Genomic DNA, 22,572 nt, shown 5'->3' with positions numbered 1-22,572 from the left:
CTGGTGGTTCCTTTTAACATGAGTCTTCAATATTCCCAGGTAAGAAGTTTTACGTTGTAGTTATTATAGGACTATTTCCCTCTATACCATTTGTATTTCATTAACCTTTGACTATTGGATGTTCTTATAGGCACTTTAGAATTGCCAGTGTAACATTATAGCTTCCGTCCCTCCAAGGGTCAGAGCGAGTGAAGTTTGAAACGCTATTAGCGCACGCTAACTAGCCAGCCATTTCACTTCGGTTACTCGAGCCTCATCTCTGGAGTTGATAGGCTTGAAGTCATAAACAGCGCAATGCTTGACGCACAACGAAGAGCTGCTGGCAAAACGCACTAAAGTGCTGTTTGAATGAATGTTTACGCGCCTGCTTCTGCCTATATATCTGTCAGATACTTAGATACTTGTATGCTCAGTCAGATTATATGCAACACAGGACACGCTAGATAATATCTAGTAATATCATCAACCATGTGTAGTTAACTAGTGATTATGATAGATTGTTTTTTATAAGATAAGTTTAATGCTAGCTAGCAACTTACCTTGGCTTACTGCATTTGTGTAACAGGCAGTCAGTCTCCTTGTGGAGTGCAATGAGAGAGAGGCAGGTCGTTATTGCGTTGGACTAGTTAACTGTAAGGTTGCCAGATTGGATCCCCCGAGCTGACAAGGTGAAAATCTGTCTTTCTGCCCCTGAACGAGGCAGTTAACCCACCATTCCTAGGCCGTCATTGAAAATAAGAATGTGTTCTTAACCGACTTGCCTAGTTAAAAATATATATATTTTTTTAAATACATTTTTAAAAAGGCAAATCGGCACCCAAAAATACCGATTTCCGATTGTTATGAAAACTTGAAATTGGACCAGATTAATCGGTCGACTTCTAATCTGGACATCAAAATGTTGATGCTAAGCGTCAACAGGTTACAGTCTGCATACCAAACAGTAGCCGAGTTAACGCAATTCTAATAATTTGGTTTGGAATATGAGAATCACCAGCACGACGCACAGCAGTGAGCCAAAAATCCTACATCTGCACAAACATGTCTGGAACAAAGTGGCAAGCAACAATCAACAAGGAACGTCACGTCCCCCAAAACCACAGCCTGAGGCGTCACAACAACCAAAGAGCATTAGCACCTGATCCCGACCATTAATCAAGTCAAAAAGGCCCAGCCAGGACCTGGAGCAGCTCAAGGTGCATCATACCAACACACAGCACAGCCATCAGGAAAACTGTACTGGTCCAGCAGCAAGATGTCACAATCTAGCACTGATTGGTTTCATGTGCTGGCTACTTTCGAATACGATAGCTGATCACTGCTGTCAGGCCTACGCTGCTAACGCAAAGATGTGCCTCTTCTGGTATAAGAATGCTTCAAAAACGTACTCCAACTATTAACAGCAGAACTCGGGAGGTCAGGTCACAACACACACAGTGCTTTCTTGTTGGAGAACCAAAGTGAGTGCAGTGGCAGTGGCAGTGCACAGATTTAGCCTACTTGGGCATTGTGTGAGATTGGGTGAGAGTTGGGCCTCCCCATGCATGTTGATATTGCTTCTCTAGCACAAGTTAGCACTAGAGGTCTTCACAGATTCACCTGTACCCGAATACCCGAGACCAGATCCAAAACCCTGATTTAATTGTCATGGGTATGAGTAATTTTAACTGACTTGTCCAGAAGGACCCATACAGAGCCGAATGCGCCTGCTGCAGTAGAGAGAATTTGTATAATTCATGCTGCTGCTCTGTGCTTTTCACGAGAATGACCAACAACAAGCTACACGCGGCAATCACAAATCATCAAAGCAACGTTAGGCTAGTCATAGATCCTCCACGTGGGGCAAAAGTTAGGAGAAACACTACATGACCGAAAGTATGTGGACACCTGCTGATCAAACATCTCATTCCAAAATCATGGGCATTATTATGAAGTTGGTCCCCCTTTGCCGCTATAACAGTCTCCACTCTTCTGGGAAAGCTTTCCACTAGATGTTGGAACATTCAGCCACAAGAGCATTAGTGAAGTCGGGCACTGATATTTGGCAATTAGGCCTGGCTCGCAGCTGGTGTTCCAATTCATACCATTTGATGGAGTTGAGGTCAGGGCTCTGTGCAGGCCAGTCAAGTTTTTCCACACCGATCTCGACAACCAATTTCTGTATGGACCCCGCTTTGTGGTGGTGGGTGGGGTGGGGGGGGGGGGGGGGGGGTACTCATGCTGAAACAGGAATGGGCACTCCTCAAACTGTTACCAATGTTGAAAGTACAGAATCGTCTAGAATGTAATTGTACGCTGTAGCATTCTGATCCTCCAAACTTTACAGTTGGCACTATGCATTTGGGCAGTTAGAGTTCTCCTGGCATTGGTCGAACTCAGATTTGTTCGTTGGACTGCCAGATGGTGAAGCGTGATTCATCACACCAGGGAATGCGTTTCCATTGCTCCAGATTCCAATGGCAGCTAGCTTTACACCACTTCAGCCGACACTTGGCATTGCACATTGTGATCTTAGGCTTGTCGCGGCTGCTCGGCCATGGAAACCCATTTCATGAAGCACCCGACGAATAGTTATTGTGCTGACACTGCTTCCAGAGGCAGTTTGGAACTCGTAGTGAGTGTTGTAACCGAGTACAGAGAATTTTTACGTGCTACGCGCTTCTGCACTTGGCGGTCCTGTTCTGTGAACTTGGTTGGCCTACAACTTCGCGGCTGAGCAGTTGTTGCTCCTAGACATTTCCACTTCACAATAACAGCACTTACAGTTGACCGGGGCAGCTTTAGCAGGGCAGAAATGTTACGAACTGACTTGTTAGAAAGGTGGCATCCTATGACAGTGCCACGTTGAAAGTCACTAAATTCTTCAGTGAGATCATTCTACTGCCAATGTTTGTCTATGGAGATTGCATGGCTGGGTGCTCGATTTTGTACACCTGTCAGCAATGGGTGTGGCTGAAATAGCCGAATCCACTAATATGAAGGAGTGTCCCACCTACTTTTGTACATACACTATCTAATAAATGGAGGAAGATGGAGTTAAAATGTCAGCTGCTACTTTATATTCTGAATGGAGTTATGTAACTGTGTAGGATGATAAAGCGTGGCAGATGTTGCCTACCCTCGCTTCCTGGGGGACAGCCAGTCGGGAAGTCCAGGATCCAGTTGCAGAGGAAGGGGTTCAGTCCCAGGGTCCTGAGCATAGTGATGAGCTTGGAGGGCACCAAGGTGTTGAATGCTGAGCTGTAGTCAATGAACAGTATTCTCACATAGGTTTTCCTCTTGTCCAGGTGGGAGAGGGAAGTGCAATAGAGACGTATGGTGTCTGGGATGATGGTGTTGACGTGAGCCATGACCAACCTTTCAAACGATTTCATGGCTACAGATCTGAGTGATAAGGGGTGGTAGTGATTTAGACAGGTTATCTGGGCATTCTTGGGCACAGGGACTATGGTGATCTGCTTGAAACATGTAGGTATCAGGGAGACAGACGGGGTCAGGGAGAGGTTGAAAATGTCTGAAGACACTTGCCAGCTGGTCAGCGCATTCTCTGAGCACGCATCCTGGTAATCCGTCTGTCCCCACGACCTTGTGAATGTTAACCTTTACTAGGGAGAGCGAGATCACACAGTCATCCGCAACAGCTGGTGATCTCATGCATGATCCAGTGTTGCATAAAAGGCATTTAATTTTTGCTTGTAAGCAAGAATCAGAAGGATAGATTTATGGTCAGATTTGCCAAAGGGAGGGCGAGCCTTTCACGCTGGTCCCTCAGTTGGTAGAGCATGCCACTTACAACATTAGGGTTTTGGGTTCAATTCCCACAGGGGACCAGTACGAAAAAAGTATGAAAATGTATGCACTCACTACTGTAAGTCGCTCCGGATAAGAGCATCTGCTAAATTATGCAAATATTAAAATGTTGTGAAACGGATCAGTTTCCCTGCGATAACATCACCGGACACGAGAAGCGCCGGTTCTGGATGTACATTTTCTTGTTTGCTTATGGCCCTACACAGATTGTCGAGTGTGGTCTCAGTGCCAGCATCGGTCTGTGGTGGTAAATATACAGCTACAAAAAATATAGATAAATAAGTAAATAGTTTTGTCTGCAGCTTGTCATAAGGTATTCTAAATCAGGCAAGCAAAAACGTCATACTTCCTTAAAGGGTAGGAAACACGCAACACAGTGTAGTCAAAGACTTAGTAACTTAGATATAGGTAACCAGATCATGACTACATGTGCAAAAAGTTGTTACATATTCAATATTTCTTAACTTATTTCTGGATATCTTCTAAACTACCCACAATGCACTATTTCTCAACATCAAGTGGAGGATCTGCTTTGTGCTACTGAGCAGCTAGCTCAAGCTGGCCAACGTTAGCCACTAGCGATGACAGCGTGTAATTACATTCCAAACCAAGTGTTGGCGGTGGTGAGCTACAATCCACCAAACGCAGGAAGTGTGATGTAAACAAGAAGTTGATGGGGCACGTGCGGCCATGAAGCATGCTCTTCACAGACTTTGTGGCTGTGTTATCTATTTGGAACCCGTTAGCATGGCAGGCCCTGGTGCCTTCTTCCCGTGGGCTCAAATCGATACAGAAAATCACATTTTGTAGTACCTCGTCTGTTCACCTTTTTGTTTTGTCAACTTTTCAGCATATTCGCTGTTTAGTACGCTATAGGAGTTGTGTAACTTTTCCACCTTGGCTTAGTGCTAGCGCGATAGCTGACGGATATCTGGAATCTATCCATTTGGGATTTCCCTGAGACTCTCCATCAGCCAGTGAAGCACCCACCTCCTCCTGGCTTTGGTAGCTAACTCAGATCCAAAAATAATTATGCATTTCCAAAACTTTGGTTTACTTTAATGTAGCTGTAAGCTAGGTGTTGATAGCAACTGGCTGACTCGTGTAGTGCTAACATAACATTAGCAGGCTAGTTGGCTATCAGCCTTGAAAGCTGGTTTGTAACAATAAATTAATTTAGTAATTGCTTGTAAGTTGCCTGAAAATTACACTGAAACCAGTATTCATTTGGTTTAATTTTAAGTTATTTATGTTAGAGTTTACATTATAGAAGACAGGCCGGCTTGCCGGGTCCTCCATATAACATCACCTTACGGAAGAATATTTTCCGACATGACTTCGGCTTTCTGATCAGTTTTATGTAATAACTCAAACAATATAAAAGTGAGGTGTGACTTTGCATTAAGACTTTTGAGGTGTATACTAATTCAAATACATATGCTACGTTTATGCTACCTACCCTTGAACAGAGATCATGCACCAGCTGTTAAAGATACACACCCCTCCTCTCTTCGTCTTACCCGAGGCTGCCGAGCGGTCTTGACGATGCATGGAAAAAACAGCTAGATTTGTTAGCCATGTCCTTGTTCAGCCACGATAAACATAGATAAACATAGAATATGACATTTCTTTAGGTCCCGTTGATAGAATACAATCGAACAGAGCTCGTCCAGTTTGTTCTCTTGTGGCTGTACGTTTGGCAATAGAACGTAGGGTATAGTAAGTAGTCTTGTCTAGATGCCAGCTCATCTGCCTCTCTTGCTTCTTCTTTCAAATCACAGAGATTAGGGCCTGGTCAGGAGTAGGGTTGGGTGGTATCCCGGTTTTCATATCGCCATACCATCCATCATTCTCTCACCCCGGGAGATGCATGTGTACTAAACTGGTAATAATGTGAGTCAAAAAAAAATGCCCAAAACCCAATTGGGGGTCTATTACCAGAATGCTAACAAAATTAGCACAAGTAATAGCAAATTTCCATGGAGCCTGCTAGCTAAATGTGATAAATTGCAAAGACAGGCAATCCAGCTCACAAAGTTTTACATAAATAGGTAGGAGATACCGAATGTCATTTTTGGTGAGTTTAGACATTTACAAGCGAATGTGAACGAGAGAAAGTTGAGACGCATGCAGTACTGGCTCTCGAGCAGCATGTCTACACCAAAGATTTTATAACTAACCCCATCTGTGTCAACACACTGTGTCTGTGTGGAGTCTGCTCTGCTTGGAGAAGAGGGGGGCGGAGCAGGTGAGCCGAGAACAGAGAGGAGAAAAAAAATGAAGGAAATCAACATAGCAATGGCAGCTGTACAGATAACTCATGCAAAAGGCTTTGACTTCTCCAACATGGCAGAAAGCTAAAACAATATGATGCCCCGTCACCTTATTAATTCAGCCACACACTTAGATTAGGCCTGGTTTGCAGTTGACGTTCCAATTCATACCAAAAGTGTTTGATGGGGTTGAGGTCAAGGCCCTGTGCAGGCCAGTCAGGTTCTTCCACACCGATCTCAACAAACCATTTCTTTATGGACCTCGCTTTGTGCACAGCGAGCATTGTCATGCTGAAACAAAACTGTTGCCACAAAGTTGGAAACACAGAATTGTCTAGAATGTAATTGTATGCTGTAGCGTTAATTTCCCTTCACTGGAACTAAGGTGCTTAGCCAAACCATGAAAAACAGCCCAAGATCAGTATTCCTCCTCCACCAAACTTTACAGTTGGCACAATGCATTGGGTCAGGTAGCGTTCTCCTGATATCCACCAAACCCAGATTCATACACCAGACAGTGAAGCATGATTAATCACTCCAGAGAACGTTTCCACCGCTCCAGAGTCCAAAGGTGGCGAGCTTTACACACCACTCCAGCCGATGCTTGGCCTTGCGCATGGTGATCTTAGGCTTGTGCACGGCTGCTCGGCCATGGAAACCCATTTCATGAAGCTCCCTACGAACAATTAGTGTGCTGATGTTGCTTCCAGAGGCAGTTTGAAACTGAGTGTTTCAAACGAGTACAGGCGATTTTTACGCACTACGCACTTCAGCACTCACTGGTCCCATTCTGTGAGCTTGTGGCCTACCACTTTGCAGCTGAGCTGTTGTTGCTCCTAAACGTTTCCACTTACAGCAATAACAGCAATTACAGTTGACAGGGGCATCTCTAGTAGGGAAGAAATTTGACGAACTGGCTTGTTGGACATGTGGCATCCTACGACGGTGCCACGTTGAAAGTCACTGTGCTCTTCAGTAAGGCCAATCTACTGCCAATGTTTGTCTATGAAGATTGCATGGCTGTCTTCATATGGTCACATGCCACAAGGCAACTTTGAAGCCAGAAACTGTCAATAGGCTGGTGTTCCTGGCACAGAACTTGTGAAGAGGGAGGCAGTGAATTGTTACATGTTGAACTGAGAAACATAGACTGTCTGGTGAATGCTTGAAGAAGTTAGTTTGAAAAGGTTTACAACTTGAATTCATGTCCAGTATTATGCTGAAAAAACAGACTGCACTTATATTTGGCAGGACAAAGCTTAAAAAATAAGTTACTTTTCTTTACATCCTGAATACTTTAAATATTTGTTTTATTTAATTGTACTGCATATATATTTAACTCATACCTTTACATACGTTTCGTGTTTGCACAGGTTTACCATAGAAGTTAAAAAAAATTAAGTGCAATGCTTTCTGTTTCTATAGGGTTAAAAGCAATATTTTCTAATTTATTAACTTTGAAGGGCTCATAAAATGTTTGTTTTATTAAAGTACAGTATATCGTGATATATCGTTATCGTCCAGAAAGTGGAAAATATTGTGAAATAAACTTTAGTTCATATCGCCCACCCCTACCACAAACACACACTGTTAAAGTGTGAATGATTTGGCTGAGAGCATACTGCATCAAACAGAGAGAAAATATGCCTAATTAGTACTCATTACAATAAGAGCCAGGCTTTCAACAAGCAAACAACTGCATCAAAGGTTAACAATTCAGATCAAATGGGAATGTGACAACCCACTTCAATGATGTCATGCGATTTCATTTACCAAATAGAGGCAATTGGGCTGTTGCCAAAAGCTACATGGTAAGGGGCTTGGACATACTTGTCATGACATCCCCTCATTAACATAAAGCATGCTAACCCCCACTGTGACGTGCCAGTATCTGTTAACTTGCCCGGTCCGGACCAAATCTGAACCAATCAGACGTAGATGTTTCACAAGTTTGGACAGCACAGTAGAGAACAGTATAATGTACTATATTCTACATAGGCTATCTACTTTGCTGCACTGTGATGTCCAAAATTGTGAAACATGGACGTCCATGATTGGTTCCGATTTGGTCTGGTACAGACCATGGACGTCCAACCAAATGTGGTCGTTGTGACACAGGAGGTTGGCGGCACCTTAATTGGGGAAACCGAGCTCATGGTAATGACTGGAGCGGAATAGTATCAAATACATGGCTTCCAGGTGTTTGATGCCATTCTATTGGCTCTGTTCCGGCCATTATTATGTGCGGTTCTCCCCTCAGCAGCCTCCTGTGCCTTGGGAGCAGAGCTCATTACAACAATAGCCAGTGTGTAGAATAATACCCAAATACGCAAAAGAAGGATATTACATATTTGTACCTATTCAGGATACATCACCATGAAGATAATTATATTCATTATAATGCATTTCTCTATAGTACAGATAAGGGACCTATGATGTAATTAAGTTGCAGTCATTTCATTACCAGATGTAAATTCACCTGATATAGTTGAATAACCAAAATATTTTTTTTCAAACTCAAGGTATCATGTCGTAAAATCTGAGTGAGATTCTACCGTAATTCTGTTACCAAACTTTGCATCTACAAAGTTCTTCCAGTAAATGTGTTATGACATTCTCTGTGTAACTTGATCAAAGTAGGTCTTGTGCTTAGAGTTGTATGGTTTGTTAAACTTTGAAATCAATGTTTTTTGCTTAGCATACATTTTAAAACAAAAAATCTGAGTCAAAGCATAATTCCGTTAATGTGGAATTGCCCAGTACACAACACACATTTCGAATAGCAGTAAACCGGTCAGTGTTTTCCCAGTGGCAGACCAAAGGTGTCAGCAGAACACTCATTCTAAAACCACAGCTGGAAAGGTTAGAGCATGGAGGGACTCTTCTGCAGGCTCACAAATGACTCATCTATCTCTAGATTTCATCAGGCAGCTGATGATAAGTGCCTGTAAACTCACACTGACAACTGATCATCAGTACCAAGAACTCAGGCTGGAGTGATAAACATGAAATTTAAAGGGAATCACGTAAAAAATTCTGAATGCATATCGTGATGATGTCATCTTAGTTTCCCATTGCAGTGACAGCCAAGAAATAGGTTTCTAATGTGGGGGGTCATTTCTCCCACTCTGAGAAGTATTTATGCTCCACTCATACAGGAGTAATAAAGGCCTAGTGCACTAATTTGGTGGTGGAGAGGGAGTAATCCCATTTATTTGTATATATATATATATTTATTTATTTTCGGGGGGTGCTGCAGCACCTCAGCACACCTAGCTACTTCCCACAGCCATGCCAACTCCTGATGTTTAATCCTACAGGTAGCCTAAGTGATATATTCTAACAGATGTTTCAAGCTACAGATGTCTTGTTTCAATCTGGTGATACTAATGTCAAATTCAGAGATTCACTTGGGAGCTGCTTTATTCTAGCAGCTCCATACAGCTATTATGAAGAAGTAAGGTCCCTCATTCCCACCCCATCCCCCTCTCTGGCTACCAACAGCACACCTAGACGACTCAATTCACTCACTATCCATACAATAATGAAATGCATGGCCACACAATGCAACATGCCTACGTCAATCAATAAATCAAAGTATTACTACGGAAATTGGTAGACGATTAATGTTGATTTCAATCAATTGCGATGCTTTACTGCAGGAGTAAAACAACACCCGTTCAGACATACCTTGTGGATGTGCCCTTCCTCACATCGCATATGCTGCATTTAAAAGCCTCTGCACTGTTCTTGAAGGTGCAGACGCTACAGTCCCAATATCCGTCGTCAGCACTTGGTTTAGCTTGTCTTTTTGGCCTTAGAAATATAAAAATGTAAAGTCAAGTTAGTTTATTACATATACTTAATTTGATAATGACTGTTGTTAGTGCTGACGACATGCAATACCCCCTAAATTAAAAATCGGTTAACTTAAACCAATACAGAAGAAACAAAAATCGCTGTCAGGTTATCCATTCGAATCCCGAATAACCTACGCAGCGCGAGTTTCTCGAGTAGATCAGTCGCTAGCTAAAATCAAGGTCCTTGCTATCTGGGATCCTTGGGACGTCCCTATCCCATTGAAGTTGACGTTTAAAATTGTTATGATAAGGGTTGTTATGGTTGGGGTAGGAGTTAAGATTAGGATAGGGATGACCCAAGGATTCTGGATAGCACTAACCCTAGAATCAAGCGACCTAGCTCGAATTTCGGTTAGCTAGCTAGCTAACGTTACAACATTCGATTGTATCGCGGCTTAGCCTAATGTCTGTTCGGGGCTAAGCATGTTAACTAGCAAAACGAATGTCAAATAATGTCCATTCGACATTGATCTTCGAACGACTTCTGTTGACATTGAATATAATTTTCTAGAATGGCAGGCATATCCACTGAAAAATTCCCTTTGTCTGAGAGTGACTGGTAGAGAGTAGGGAGCGAGAAGCCGCCATAGTGCCTGTGCACTATTCTAGCTCTGGCATACAAACTGAAAAAAGGGAGAAACACTCCTTGAGAAATCATCCGAATATCAACCGCAAACGCCATGGAATTATCGCAAAACAAGTCTAAATCGACACAAAACCGACTGGGGTATACGGTTAAATACCTGGTAGGGCTTTTCTTGTCGCCCATGGTGAAGAACTGTCTTCCAAAAGAAGAAAAGGTCTTCAGTAATAATCAGTAATTGTTGTAGGTTCTGCGCGGAGGATCCAGATAGAACCGCTGCTAAAGCTGGCAGTTAAGCTCGCATTCAGCGGCAGGGCGACTGCACACCGCGTGACTCCAAGACGCCCAATCACCGCATGCCTCTGTTTAAAAGTCTGGTTGGAAATAAGAGAAATAGGTAGCTCGCTATATATTTCCCCGAAATATTCTGTATCGAAATGAGATGATGCGGGTTATAGTCGAAATTTAGGAATAAGAGTGCCAGCCCAATGTATTCACAGGTTTCGTGAGTGTCATACTGTGCAGTACCACAGCATGAGCTGGTGTCATTGCATTTTATCCCTACACACATTGAAGAAGTAGCTGGTGGAGTTCATCTTGGGACACAGGTGCATAGAAAGTTATTCCCCATCATCCCTTTTCAATCGTGACAGGTGTAAGAGTCAAAATGTCTAGGACTACTAATAAACCAAATTCAAAAATGTATGTTGAGTGCTATCAGAGCAGTCCAGTCAATTTAGCCTGTAGGGCTTTTGTCCCTATCATACCTGTCCGTGAGATTAGCCTACTGTCTTTGCATTAAGACGGACATGTTTCAGTTGTTTCATCTTCTGTGGTTGTAGTGTGCCCACACTGCCTAACATTTGAAAGGACTCAAGGAAATGGGGAATGCCTTATGTTTCAAATAAGACGTAGAAGAAAGAAAGGATTACCTCAGACACTAAACATTCACCTTGAATGATCATTTGTATTTAGATTACAAATGTTCACCTTACTCATCATTTCCAAAATTCCAGACATCCTGGAGGACCCCCATGAAGGCCTCCCTCCCTCCTGCACAGGACAAGACTCTCTGTGTAGGAGATGAAGTATGAATCGTATAGCCTCATTAGCCACTTGCCATGGCTCCTGGTCCTATATGTATGCACAAATGACTAAATCGCTTTGGATAAAAGTGTCTGCTAAATAGCATATATTATTGTGAATCTCTCCCTTCTATCCACCAAGTGGAGAGGAGAAGATACGATCACTTCTGCTGTGTCACTGTCATTCTTATCACACCGGCTCTGCCCTCTACCCAGTGAATATACACTCTTAGAAAAAAGGGTTCAAAAAGGGTTCTTCAGCTGTCCCCCATATGAGAACCCTTTTTGGTTCCAGGGAGAACCCTCTGTGGAAAAGGGTTTTACCTGTAACCAAAAAGGGTTCTTCAAAGGTTGTCCTATATGGGGACAGGCGAAGAACCATTTCAGGTTCTAGATATCTGCTTAGCTCATAGCATGCTGCTCTAGAGGCTCATCTGCACATCATGATGTTAATAAACGGAATTCAATCATAACAGCATTACGCATTGCCTGGCTCATTCTGTAATTAATTCAATGGAAAATTGGGCATTTTTGATGTTACAGTAATAAGGGAGACATTATAAGAAAAGCAACAAGTGAAAAGAGAATTGGGGGAGGGGACAGAGACGAGAAATGATACCATGCATTCGGCAATTCAAGAGTGTGACTGAAACAGTTCTACCCACATCAGAGTTCCTTCCTTTACTGAATCTTGTTATTGCTCAGAAAAATAATCTGTGATTGGCATGTTGCCAAGCTGTCAACAACCAAAAGTGCATGGTAGCTCTGACATACATTTCCTCTGACTGAATCTCTTTGGAAAAATACATATGGTGCTGAAGTTCTGGTATGATCAGTAAAATGTGTTTAACTGAGTGTAGTATGGTGAGAGATTCTACGTAGGGATTACAGTTGGCTCAATTACATACAGTTGAAGTCTGAAGTTTACATACACCTTAGCCAAATACATTTAAACTCAGTTTTTCACAATTCCTGACATTTAATCCTAGTAAAAATTCCCTTTCTTAGGTCAGTTAGGATCACCACTTTATTTTAAAAATGTGAAATGTCAGAATAATAGTAGAGAGAATGATTTATTTCAGCTTTTATTTATTTCATCACATTCCCAGTGGGTCAGAAGTTTACATACACTCAATTAGTATTTGGTAGCATTGCCTTTAAATGGTTTAACTTGGGTCAAATGTTTCGGGTAGCATTCCACAAGCTTCCCACAATAAATTGGGTGAATTTTGGCCCATTCCTCCTCACAGAGCAGGTGTAACTGAGTCAGGTTTGTAGGCCTCCTTGCTCGCACATGCTTTTTCAGTTCTGCCCACAAATGTTCTATAGGATTGAGGTCAGAGCATTGTGATGGCCACTCCAATACCTTGACTTCGTTGCCCTTAAGCCATTTTTCCACAACTTTGGAAGTATGCTTGGGGTCATTGTCCATTTGGAAGACCCATTTGCGACCAAGCTTTAACTTCCTGGCTGATGTCTTGAGATGTTGCTTCAATATATCCTCATAATTTCCCTCCCTCATGATGCCATCTATTTTGTGAAGTGCACCAGTCACTCCTGCAGCAAAGCACCCCCACAACATGATGCTGCCATCCCGTGCTTTACGGTTGGGATGGTGTTCTTCGGCTTGCAAGCATCCCCCTTTTTCCTACAAACATAATGATGGTCATTATGGCCAAACAGTTCTATTTTTGTTACATCAGACCAGAGGACATTTAAAAAGTATGATCTTTGTCCCCATGTGCAGTTGCAAACCGTAGTCTGGCGATTTTTGTGGCAGTTTTGGAGCAGTGGCTTCTTCCTTTCTGAGCGGCCTTTCAGGTTATGTTGATATAGGACTCGATTTACTGTGGATATAGATACTTTTGTGCCTGTTTCTTCCAGCATCGTCACAAGGTCCTTTGCTGATGTTCTGGGATTGATTTGCACTTTTCGCACCAAAGAACACGTCTCCTTCCTGAGCGGTATGACAGATGCGTGGTCCCATGGTCCCACTTGCGTACTATTGTTTGTACAGATGAACGTGGTACCTTCAGGCGTTTGGAAATTGTTCCCAAGGATGAACCACACTTGTGGAGGTCTACAATTATTTTTCTGAGGTCTTGGCTGATTTCTTTTGATTTTCCCATGATGTCAAGCAAAGATGCAATTGACTCAAATGATGTCAATTAGCCTATCAGAGGCTTCTAAAGCCATGACATAATTTTCTGGAATGTTCCAAGCTGTCACAGTCAACTTAATGTATGTAAACTTCTGACCCACTAGAATTGTGATACCGTGAATTCTACGTGAAATAATCTGTCTGTAAACAATTGTTGGAAAAATGACTTGTGTCATGCACAAAGTAGATGTCCTAACCGACTTGCCAAAATGATAGTTTGTTAACAAGAAACTTGTGGAGTGGTTGAAAAATGAGTTTTAATGACTCCAAGTGTATGTAAACTTCCGACTTCAACTGTATAAAGCAGGTGTTCTGCCTTAAGCACTCACTTATATTAAATTATATTAACTGAGAACATAGCACTTCAGTAACTGTGTCTTTTGTGTCTTATATGGTAATTAAGATCAAGATACAATGTGAAAATCAGGTTTTAGCATGTGGACAGGTTGTTTGTTCCAGAGAGATGGTAATCTAAAGGAAAAAGCAGTTTATTTTTGTCTATTTATGGAAAAAGACAGCATCGCGTAGCGGAAACGTGTTGCACTTCACACAATTCCTTTCCTGCGCACTTGTTTTTGGAAAACATTAATTTGACTGAAAAACAGTGGAGTGGAAGAGATGAAGAGAGAATGGCAGGTTAAGGATGAGCCAGGGAGAAGAGAGGTCGTGGAGCAGACATGGGAAAATAGGCTGTTAAGAGACAGGTAGGATAGCAGACGAGGACACATACTCCTGATACTGAAATCACACAGGAGAGGAAAGAAGCTCATGATTAATCGAGGTCTCTCACAAAGTTCCCTGGTGACATTCCAGGATCCACAAAAGTCTCACAGGAAAGAAACTCAACACTTCCTCTTTGCCACTGCTTGCAATACACCCAAGATCCTCTTGCTCCCAATTAGTCCATCATGGTACGTGTCCCTCATCTTACTTGCCTAATTAATTACACAATTATTAATCCTCATCAAAACATCATCATTATCATCTAATTATGAAGGACAAGTCAGGATGCATTTGGTCATAAAATGGAGGTTTACCATGCAGGCAATTAGACCCTCTTTGTTTTGACTGTTCGACAACTGGTAGGTATTTACTCTACTTCACCTTACACCCTGTGATTACACCCAATGGTGTGTTTAACTCCAGTGTTGATACTGTCTGTGGGCATCTTTGCGGGCAGTGAAGAAAATACCTCTGTAGCTGTCACACAAAATGGGAATGGAAATGCAGCAGAGTGTATACTGTAGAATAGATAACCTACATCACACATACACACTTCCTGCATTAAATGGCAGTGGCCTCACTGTGTGGGTGTGGGGGAATTGTAGTCTGGTCAGGACCCTCAGGAGTTGAGGATTGTGTGGGTTGTGTTTAAGTGTCCAGGGAGGGGGTTAGGGGGTGGTGGCTGAGGACAGTTTCCCTCTCCAGCAGAGGAATGTCTCCATACGTGTTCCTGTTTGGAGAGGCAGCTCACAGCCCAAGATGTTGGCAGGAAACCATATGCTGCTTACACTACGCCGATAAGGAGGAGCAAGGGGAGGCTTTGCCAAACCTTCAGGAAGGTAGATTATCCCACGACATGCTGGCAGCGGTTCAGTCTTTGTGCATCTGCGAGTGTGTGTGTACACTAAGTGTGTGTGTGTGTGAGAAAAAGGCTTCTTCAGTACACTCAACAGTAGAGAGTTTCAGTGAATTCAGGGCAGACTCCACGAAAGGCAGAAGAACAACAGGCCTGCAAGCTAAGAATGTGCAGCGCAGAGGCACGGCCCAATCTCCCGGTTTGTTAACCCAGGAACACAACTGTGAATAAAGAATAAGACAATGATAAATCACTTGTCAATTACCTCCCTGGTGATAAAGAATGAGATAGTGATTTCATTTGTGTGTAGTTTGTGTTTCCCAAATTCCCTTATATCAGAGCGATTCAATATTACATCTACTTCATGATCTTAAACTGAGCTTAGTAACATGCATTTTATGTGAGACATTCAATTGAAATACTTGTAATGAGGAGTCACGGCACATATTGGTAACATAGCGGTAATAACAGTTTTGACAAGGTTACATCCCCGATCTGATTCCATTAAATCATTTGAGACATCATTTGAGACTACATCATTATTTAGTTAAAGTAATATCTCCCACAAACTGCAATTGACCATCTGTGTAAAATACAAAGATTCCAAACAGTTTTCACTATATTATTCAATTGCATTCTCACAAATATGTGAGACATGAGCCTAGAGGGACACATATTTTAGACAGAATAGTCAACCACAGTCAAATGTCAAAACATGAAAATATTGTCTATGCATCTCCGTTGTATATGCATCAGCTCATCCCTGGCTAAGCAGTGGGAGAGAGATTGGAAAGGTTTTCTGCAATGTTCTTATACAGTAATTCCCACAAATGCACACAATCCACTGGATTATAAATCAGTGGCCCTATGAAGAGGTTGCAGCCAAGTATGGATAGTGTTTATGGTGTTTAGACTAAATCCAGCTGTTTGGTCACACACAACGCTGCAGAGCTGCTGTCAATTTGGCAAATTAGTGCATTGACAGACGGAGCACCATCCAACCAAAAATCAATACATACTTTATCATCCTGTTAAATGTTTGTTCAAGCCCTGACACAGTAACGGCTGTCTTCCTCCTCCTCCTCCGAGGAGTAGTAGGGATCGGAGGACCAATGCGCAGCGTGGTACGTGTTCATGCTCTTTATTAAAACAAGTGAACACTGAAACAAAACAATAAACGACACGTGAAATAACCAACCGAAACAGTTCCGTGTGGAGCACACAGACACAGAAAATAAACACTCACGAAACGCAAGTGGGAAAAGGCTACCTAAGTATGATTCTCAATCAGAGACAACTAACGACACCTGCCTCTGATTGAGAACCATACCAGGCCAAACACATAAACACAACATAGAAAACGGAACATAGACAACCCACCCAACCCACACCCTGACCATACTAAAACAAAGACAAATCAAAGGAACTAAGGTCAGAACGTGACACACGGACAATTCCCTCCCTGGGCTCTCATGGCTATTATATTGCTCCTCTTCTCAACCAACCAACTCTCTCTCTCTTTTCTTAAATGAAAATCTAACCCTTTCTCACAAAGTGCTAAGGGATGTGCCTCCCTCAAGTAGGACAACCAAATCGAGACATCCATCACTTTGTGTCAGGGTGGAGTAAATAACCTTGATGCAGTCTTCACACTTAATTGCAGATACCCTTGGGCTCCAATATGAAGCAGCGACCAGCCTTCCGCCAGCCTTCACAGTAGATTCCTATGACTTCTCCTTCACCCAAATCCAAACAGCTGATGTTCTGAAAGAGCTGCAAAATCTGGATCCCGACAAATCACCTGGGCTAGGCAATCTGGACCCTCTCTTTCTAAAATTATCCGCCAAAATTGTTGCAACCCCTATTACTAGCTTGTTCAACCTCTCTTTCGTATCGTCTAAGTTCCCCAAAGGTTGGAAAGCTGGTGCGGTCATCCCCCTCTTCAAAGGGGGAGACACTCTAGAACCAAACTGTTATAGACCTATATCCATACTGCCCTGCCTTTCTAAATCTTTGAAAGCCAAGTTAATAAACAGATCACTGACCACTGTGCAGCTGTCTTCATCGACCTGGCCCAGGCTTTCGGCTCTGTCAATCACCGTATTCTTATCGGCAGACTCAATAGCCTTGGCTTCTCAAATGACTGCCTCACCTGGTTCACCAACTACTTCTCAGATAGAGTTCAGTGTGTCAAATCGGAGGGCCTGTTGTCCGAACCTCTGGCAGTCTCTATGGGGGTGCCACAGGGCTCAATTCTCGGGACGACTCTTTTCTCTGTACATATCAATTATGTCGCTCTTGCTGCTGGTAATTCTCTGATCCACGCAGACAACACCATTCTGTATACATCTGGCCCTTCTTTGGACACTGTGCTAACAAACCTCCAAACGAGCTTCAACACCATCCAACTCTCCTGCCGTGGCCTCCAAACACTTTTAAATGCTAGTAAAACTAAGTGCATGCTCTTCAACCGATTGCTGGCCGCACCCTCCCTCCCAACTAGCATCACTACTCTGGACGGTTCTGACCTAGAATATGTGGACAACTACAAATACCTAGGTGTCTGGTTAGACTGTAAACTCTCCTTCCAGACTCACATTAAGCATCTCCAATCCCAAAATAAATCTAGAATCGGCTTCCTATTTCGCCACAACGTCTACTTCACTCATGCCGCCAAACATACCCTCGTAAAACTGACTATCGTACCAAAACTTGACTTTGGTTATGTCATTTACAAAATAGCTCCCTAAACTCTACTCAGCAAACCCTGTAGTCTATCACAGTGCCATCCATTTTATCACCAAAGTCCCATATACTACCCACACTGCGGCCTCTATGCCCTCGTTGGCTGGCCCTCACTACATATCCGTTGCCAAACCCACTGGCTCCAGGTCATCTATAAGTATTTGCTAGGGAAAGCCCCACCTTATCTCAGCTCAGTGGTCACCATAGCAACACCCCGTAGCACGCACTCCAGCAGGTACAGTGTGGAGAACAAGTATTTGATACACTGCCGATTTTGCAGGTTTTCCAACTTACAAAGCATGTAGAGGTCTGTAATTTTTATCATAGGTACACTTCAACTGTGAGAGGCAGAATCTAAAAAAAAATCCAGAAAATCACATTGTCTGATTTTTAAGTAATTCATTTGCATTTTACTGCATGACTTAAGTATTTGATACATCGGAAAAGCAGAACTTAATATTTGGTACAGAAACCATTGTTCGCAATTACAGAGATCATAAGTGTCCTGTAGTTCTTGACCAGGTTTGCACACACTGCAGAAGGGATTTTGGCCCACTCCTCCATATAGACCATCTCCAGATCCTTCAGGTTTCGGGGCTGTCGCTGGGCAATACGGACTTTCAGCTCCCTCCAAATATTTTATTTTGGGTTCAGGTCTGGAGACTGGCTAGGCCACTCCAGGACCTTGAGATGCTTCTTATGGATCCACTCCTTAGTTGCCCTAGCTGTGTGTTTCGGGTCGTTGTCATGCTGGAAGACCCAGCCACGACCCATCTTCAATGCTCTTACTGAGGGAAGGAGGTTGTTGGCCAAGATCTCACGATACATGGCCCCATCCATCCTCCCCTCAATACAGTGCAGTCGTCCTGTCCCCTTTGCAAAAAAGAATCCCCAAAGAATGATGTTTCCACCTCCATGCTTCACGGTTGGGATGGTGTTCTTGGGGTTGTACTCCAAACACGGCAAGTGGAGTTTAGACCAAAAATATATATTTTTGTCTCATCAGACCACATGACCTTCTCCCATTCCTCCTCTGGATCATCCAGATGGTCATTGGCAAACTTCAGACGGGCCTGGACATGCGCTGCCTTGAGCAGGGGGACCTTGCGTGCCCTGCATGATTTTAATCCATGATGGCGTAGTGTGTTACTAGTGGTGTTCTTTGAGACTGTGGTCCCAGCTCTCTTCAGGTCATTGACCAGGTCCTGCTGTGTAGTTCTGGGCTCATCCCTCACCTTCCTCATGATCATTGATGCCCCACAAGGTGACATCTTGCATGGAGCCCCAGACCGAGGGTGATTGACCGTCATCTTGAACTTCTTCCATTTTCTAATAATTGCGCCAACAGTTGTTGCCTTCTCACCAAGCTGCTTGCCTATTGTCCTGTAGCACATCCCAGCCTTGTGCAGGTCTACAATTTTAACCCTGATGTCCTTACACAGCTCTCTGGTCTTGCCCATTGTGGAGAGGTTGCAGTCTGTTTGATTGAGTTTGTGGACAGGTGTCTTTTATACAGGTAACGAGTTCAAACAGGTGCAGTTAATACAGATAATGAGTGGAGGTCTTCTTAAAGAAAAACTAACAGGTCTGTGAGAGCCGGAATTCTTACTGGTTGGTAGGTGATCGAATAGTTATGGCATGCAATAAAATGCAAATTAATTACTTAAAAACCATACAATGTGATTTTCGTGATTCCGTCTCTCACAGTTGAAGTGTACCTATGATAAAAATTACAGACCTCTACATGCTTTGTAAGTAGGAAAACCTGCAAAATCGGCAGTGTATCAAATACTTGTACTACCCACTGTATATTGCACTGGTCATCCCCAAAGCCAATCCTTACTTTTATCTCCCTTTCTAACTTTAAGCATGAGCCGTCAGAGCAGCTTACCGATCACTGTACTTAGCCAATCTGTAAATAGCACACCAGACTACCTCATCCCCATATTTTACTTACCCTCTTGCTCTTTTGCACCCCAGTAGCCGTACTTGCACATCATCATCTGCACATATATCACTCCAGTATTAATGCTAAATTGTAATTATTTTCACCTCTATGGCCTATTTATTGCCTACCTCCCTACTCTTCTACATTTGCACACACTGTACATAGATTGTCAATTTTTCTTTTATTTTGTGTTATTGACTGTACGTTTGTTTATGTGTAACACTGTGTTGTTGTATTTGTCGCACTGCTATGCTTTATCTTGGCCAGGTCGCAGTTGTAAATGAGAACTTGTTCTCAACTGGCCTACCTGGTTAAATAAAGGTGAAATAAAAAGTAAAATAATAATGAAAAATACTGGACACAATAAGTGTGAGATGCAGAGAGCCTCGAGAGTAAGAGTAGAGGCAAGGGAAAGAGGAAGGATAGGGGAGGAACGGGATGAAAGTCACATTTCTTTCCCCTAATTACTCAGAGATAAATAAAGCTAGAGACACCATATTGTATGACAAAACTTATATACACTGAGTATACAAAACATTAAGAACCTGGCATAAATTGACTAGGTGAATCCAGGTGAACGCTATGATTCCTTATGGATGTCACTTGTAGTGTACATTAAGGGGAGGAGACAGGTTAAAGAAGGATTTTTAAGCCTTGAGACATGGATTGTGTATGTGTGCCATTAAGAGACAAAAAATGTAAGTACCTTTGAACAGCGTATGGTAGTACATCCGACACCTTGTCGAGTTCATGCACCAACGAATTGAGGCTGTTCTGAGGGGTGTGTCACGTTGTCTAATGACTGGAGACAGGCACAGAAATAGTAATAGGTGGTAGTATTTACTCCACCCAAACAAAAAAGCGAGGTGTAAACCTACAAATAATACATGGGATGAGACCCGTAAAACAGGTGCACTATAACACGTAGCATGGAAGCCAATACAACAGCACAGGTACTCACAGGACCAACGGACATGGTAACAATAACCGTCAAGGACAATGGGGAACAGATGGCACATATATAACATACTAATCAGGGGGAATGGGAACCAGGTGTACATAATGAGACAAGACATTCCGGGGTTAGTGGTAAGGAATCAAGTTCAGTGACACCTAGAAGGCCGGTGACGTAGCCCTCCGAAGCTGGTGAACAGAATGAGCAGCAGTACCGGGGGGGGGATCTGTGACAGTACCCTCCGACCTGCTGCACTAGCATCGGGAAGACACTTCTGGGTCAGAGACCGAGTACGCCGGACCTCTCTCGATGTCCAGAGGAGGAGGCGGGGCGTCACTGGGTCCAGCCTCAGCGAGGGGACCAGGCACCACTGGGCTGAGGAGAGACACATAAAAAGTTGGGTTAATGCGATAATCAGCAGGGAGTTGCAAACGGTACGTTACCTCATTAACCCTCCTCGGGACTTTAAATGGCCCCACAAACCGCAGGTTCAGCTTCCGGAAGGGCAGGCGGAGGGGCAAGCGGAGGGTGGAGAGCCAGACCTGGTCACCTGGAGTGAAGACAGGCGCCTCAATGCGGTGGCGGTCGGCCTGTTCCTTGGCCTGTTCCTGTGCCGAAGCACAGCCCACTGAAGACAAGTGTGCGCAGCATTCCTCAGCGCGCCGAAACCACTCATCCACTGCAGAGGCCATAGTCTGGCTCGGATGCCAAGGTGCCAGGACCGGCTGACACCCCAACACGCACTGGAAAGGAGTGAGGCTAGTGGAGGAGTGGCAGAGGGAGTTCTGTGCATACTCACCCCAAGGTAGAAAATCCACCCACACCTCAGGAACCCCAGCTCCTGATTGGCCCTCTCCACCTGCCCATTAGCTTGAGGACAGTACCCGGAGGTGAGACTGACGTGACCTCCAGGCGTTCCATGAAAGCTTTCCATATGCGTGAGGTGAACTGAGGGCCACGCTCTGACACAATATCCTCCGAGATCCCGTTGTGCCGGAAGACATGTGTATAAAGAGCCTCCGTGATTTTCATGGCCGATGGGAGCCCAGGCAGAGGAAGGAGTCAACAAGCTTTGGAAAACCCGTCCCCAACAACGAGAACGGTCATGTTCCCCTGGGAGGGGGCAAAGTCAGTGACAAAGTCCACCGAGAGGTGAGACCAGGGTCGTTGTGGATGCGGCATGGGAAGGAGTTTTCCATAAGGGAGGTGTCTGGGTGTCTTAGACTGGGTACAGATGGAGCAGGAAGATACGTAAACCTGGGCGTCCCTAGCCAAAGGTGGGCCACCAGTACTTCTCAGTCAGGCAGGCAATGGTACGGCTTATCCCGACACAGGCGCCGTGTGTGCCCAGGTAAGGAGGCAGTCCCACACACCCATGGGCATGTAGATGAGGTTGCACTGCACTGTGCAGGTGCGGGTTCCGTGTGCAGGGCCTGCCATATGTCGGGGGTCCACATCCCACACCACTGGTGCGATGATATGGGACGGAGGGAGGAAGGGGGTCTCTTCTCCCTCTCTCTCCTCTGCATCATAGAGGCGAGACAGGGTGTCCGCCTTCACGTTCTTCGAGCCT

At 43.8% G+C, this 22,572-nt stretch overlaps 1 protein-coding gene across 1 annotated transcript in view; it reads right to left on the bottom strand.

The window, feature by feature from the left end:
- Positions 1-11,351, bottom strand: part of LOC110527873 (RING1 and YY1-binding protein B) — a 40,332-nt gene extending 28,981 nt beyond the window's left edge. Inside the window, exons 1-2 of the mRNA XM_021609456.3 lie at positions 10,687-11,351; positions 9,774-9,899 (exon numbers count right to left, since the gene is read on the bottom strand). Coding sequence (XP_021465131.2) covers positions 9,774-9,899; positions 10,687-10,712 — 152 coding nt within the window. The 5' untranslated portion in view covers positions 10,713-11,351. The remainder of the gene's footprint in view (positions 1-9,773; positions 9,900-10,686) is intronic.
- Between the last annotated feature and the right edge of the window lie 11,221 nt (positions 11,352-22,572).

Source organism: Oncorhynchus mykiss, chromosome 7, assembly GCF_057628025.1.
Source record: "Oncorhynchus mykiss isolate SJ-2025 chromosome 7, ASM5762802v1, whole genome shotgun sequence".
Lineage (NCBI taxonomy): Eukaryota > Metazoa > Chordata > Actinopteri > Salmoniformes > Salmonidae > Oncorhynchus > Oncorhynchus mykiss.
The sequence above is the reverse complement of the archived record's forward strand: the minus strand, read 5'-3'. Positions and strand labels throughout refer to the sequence as shown.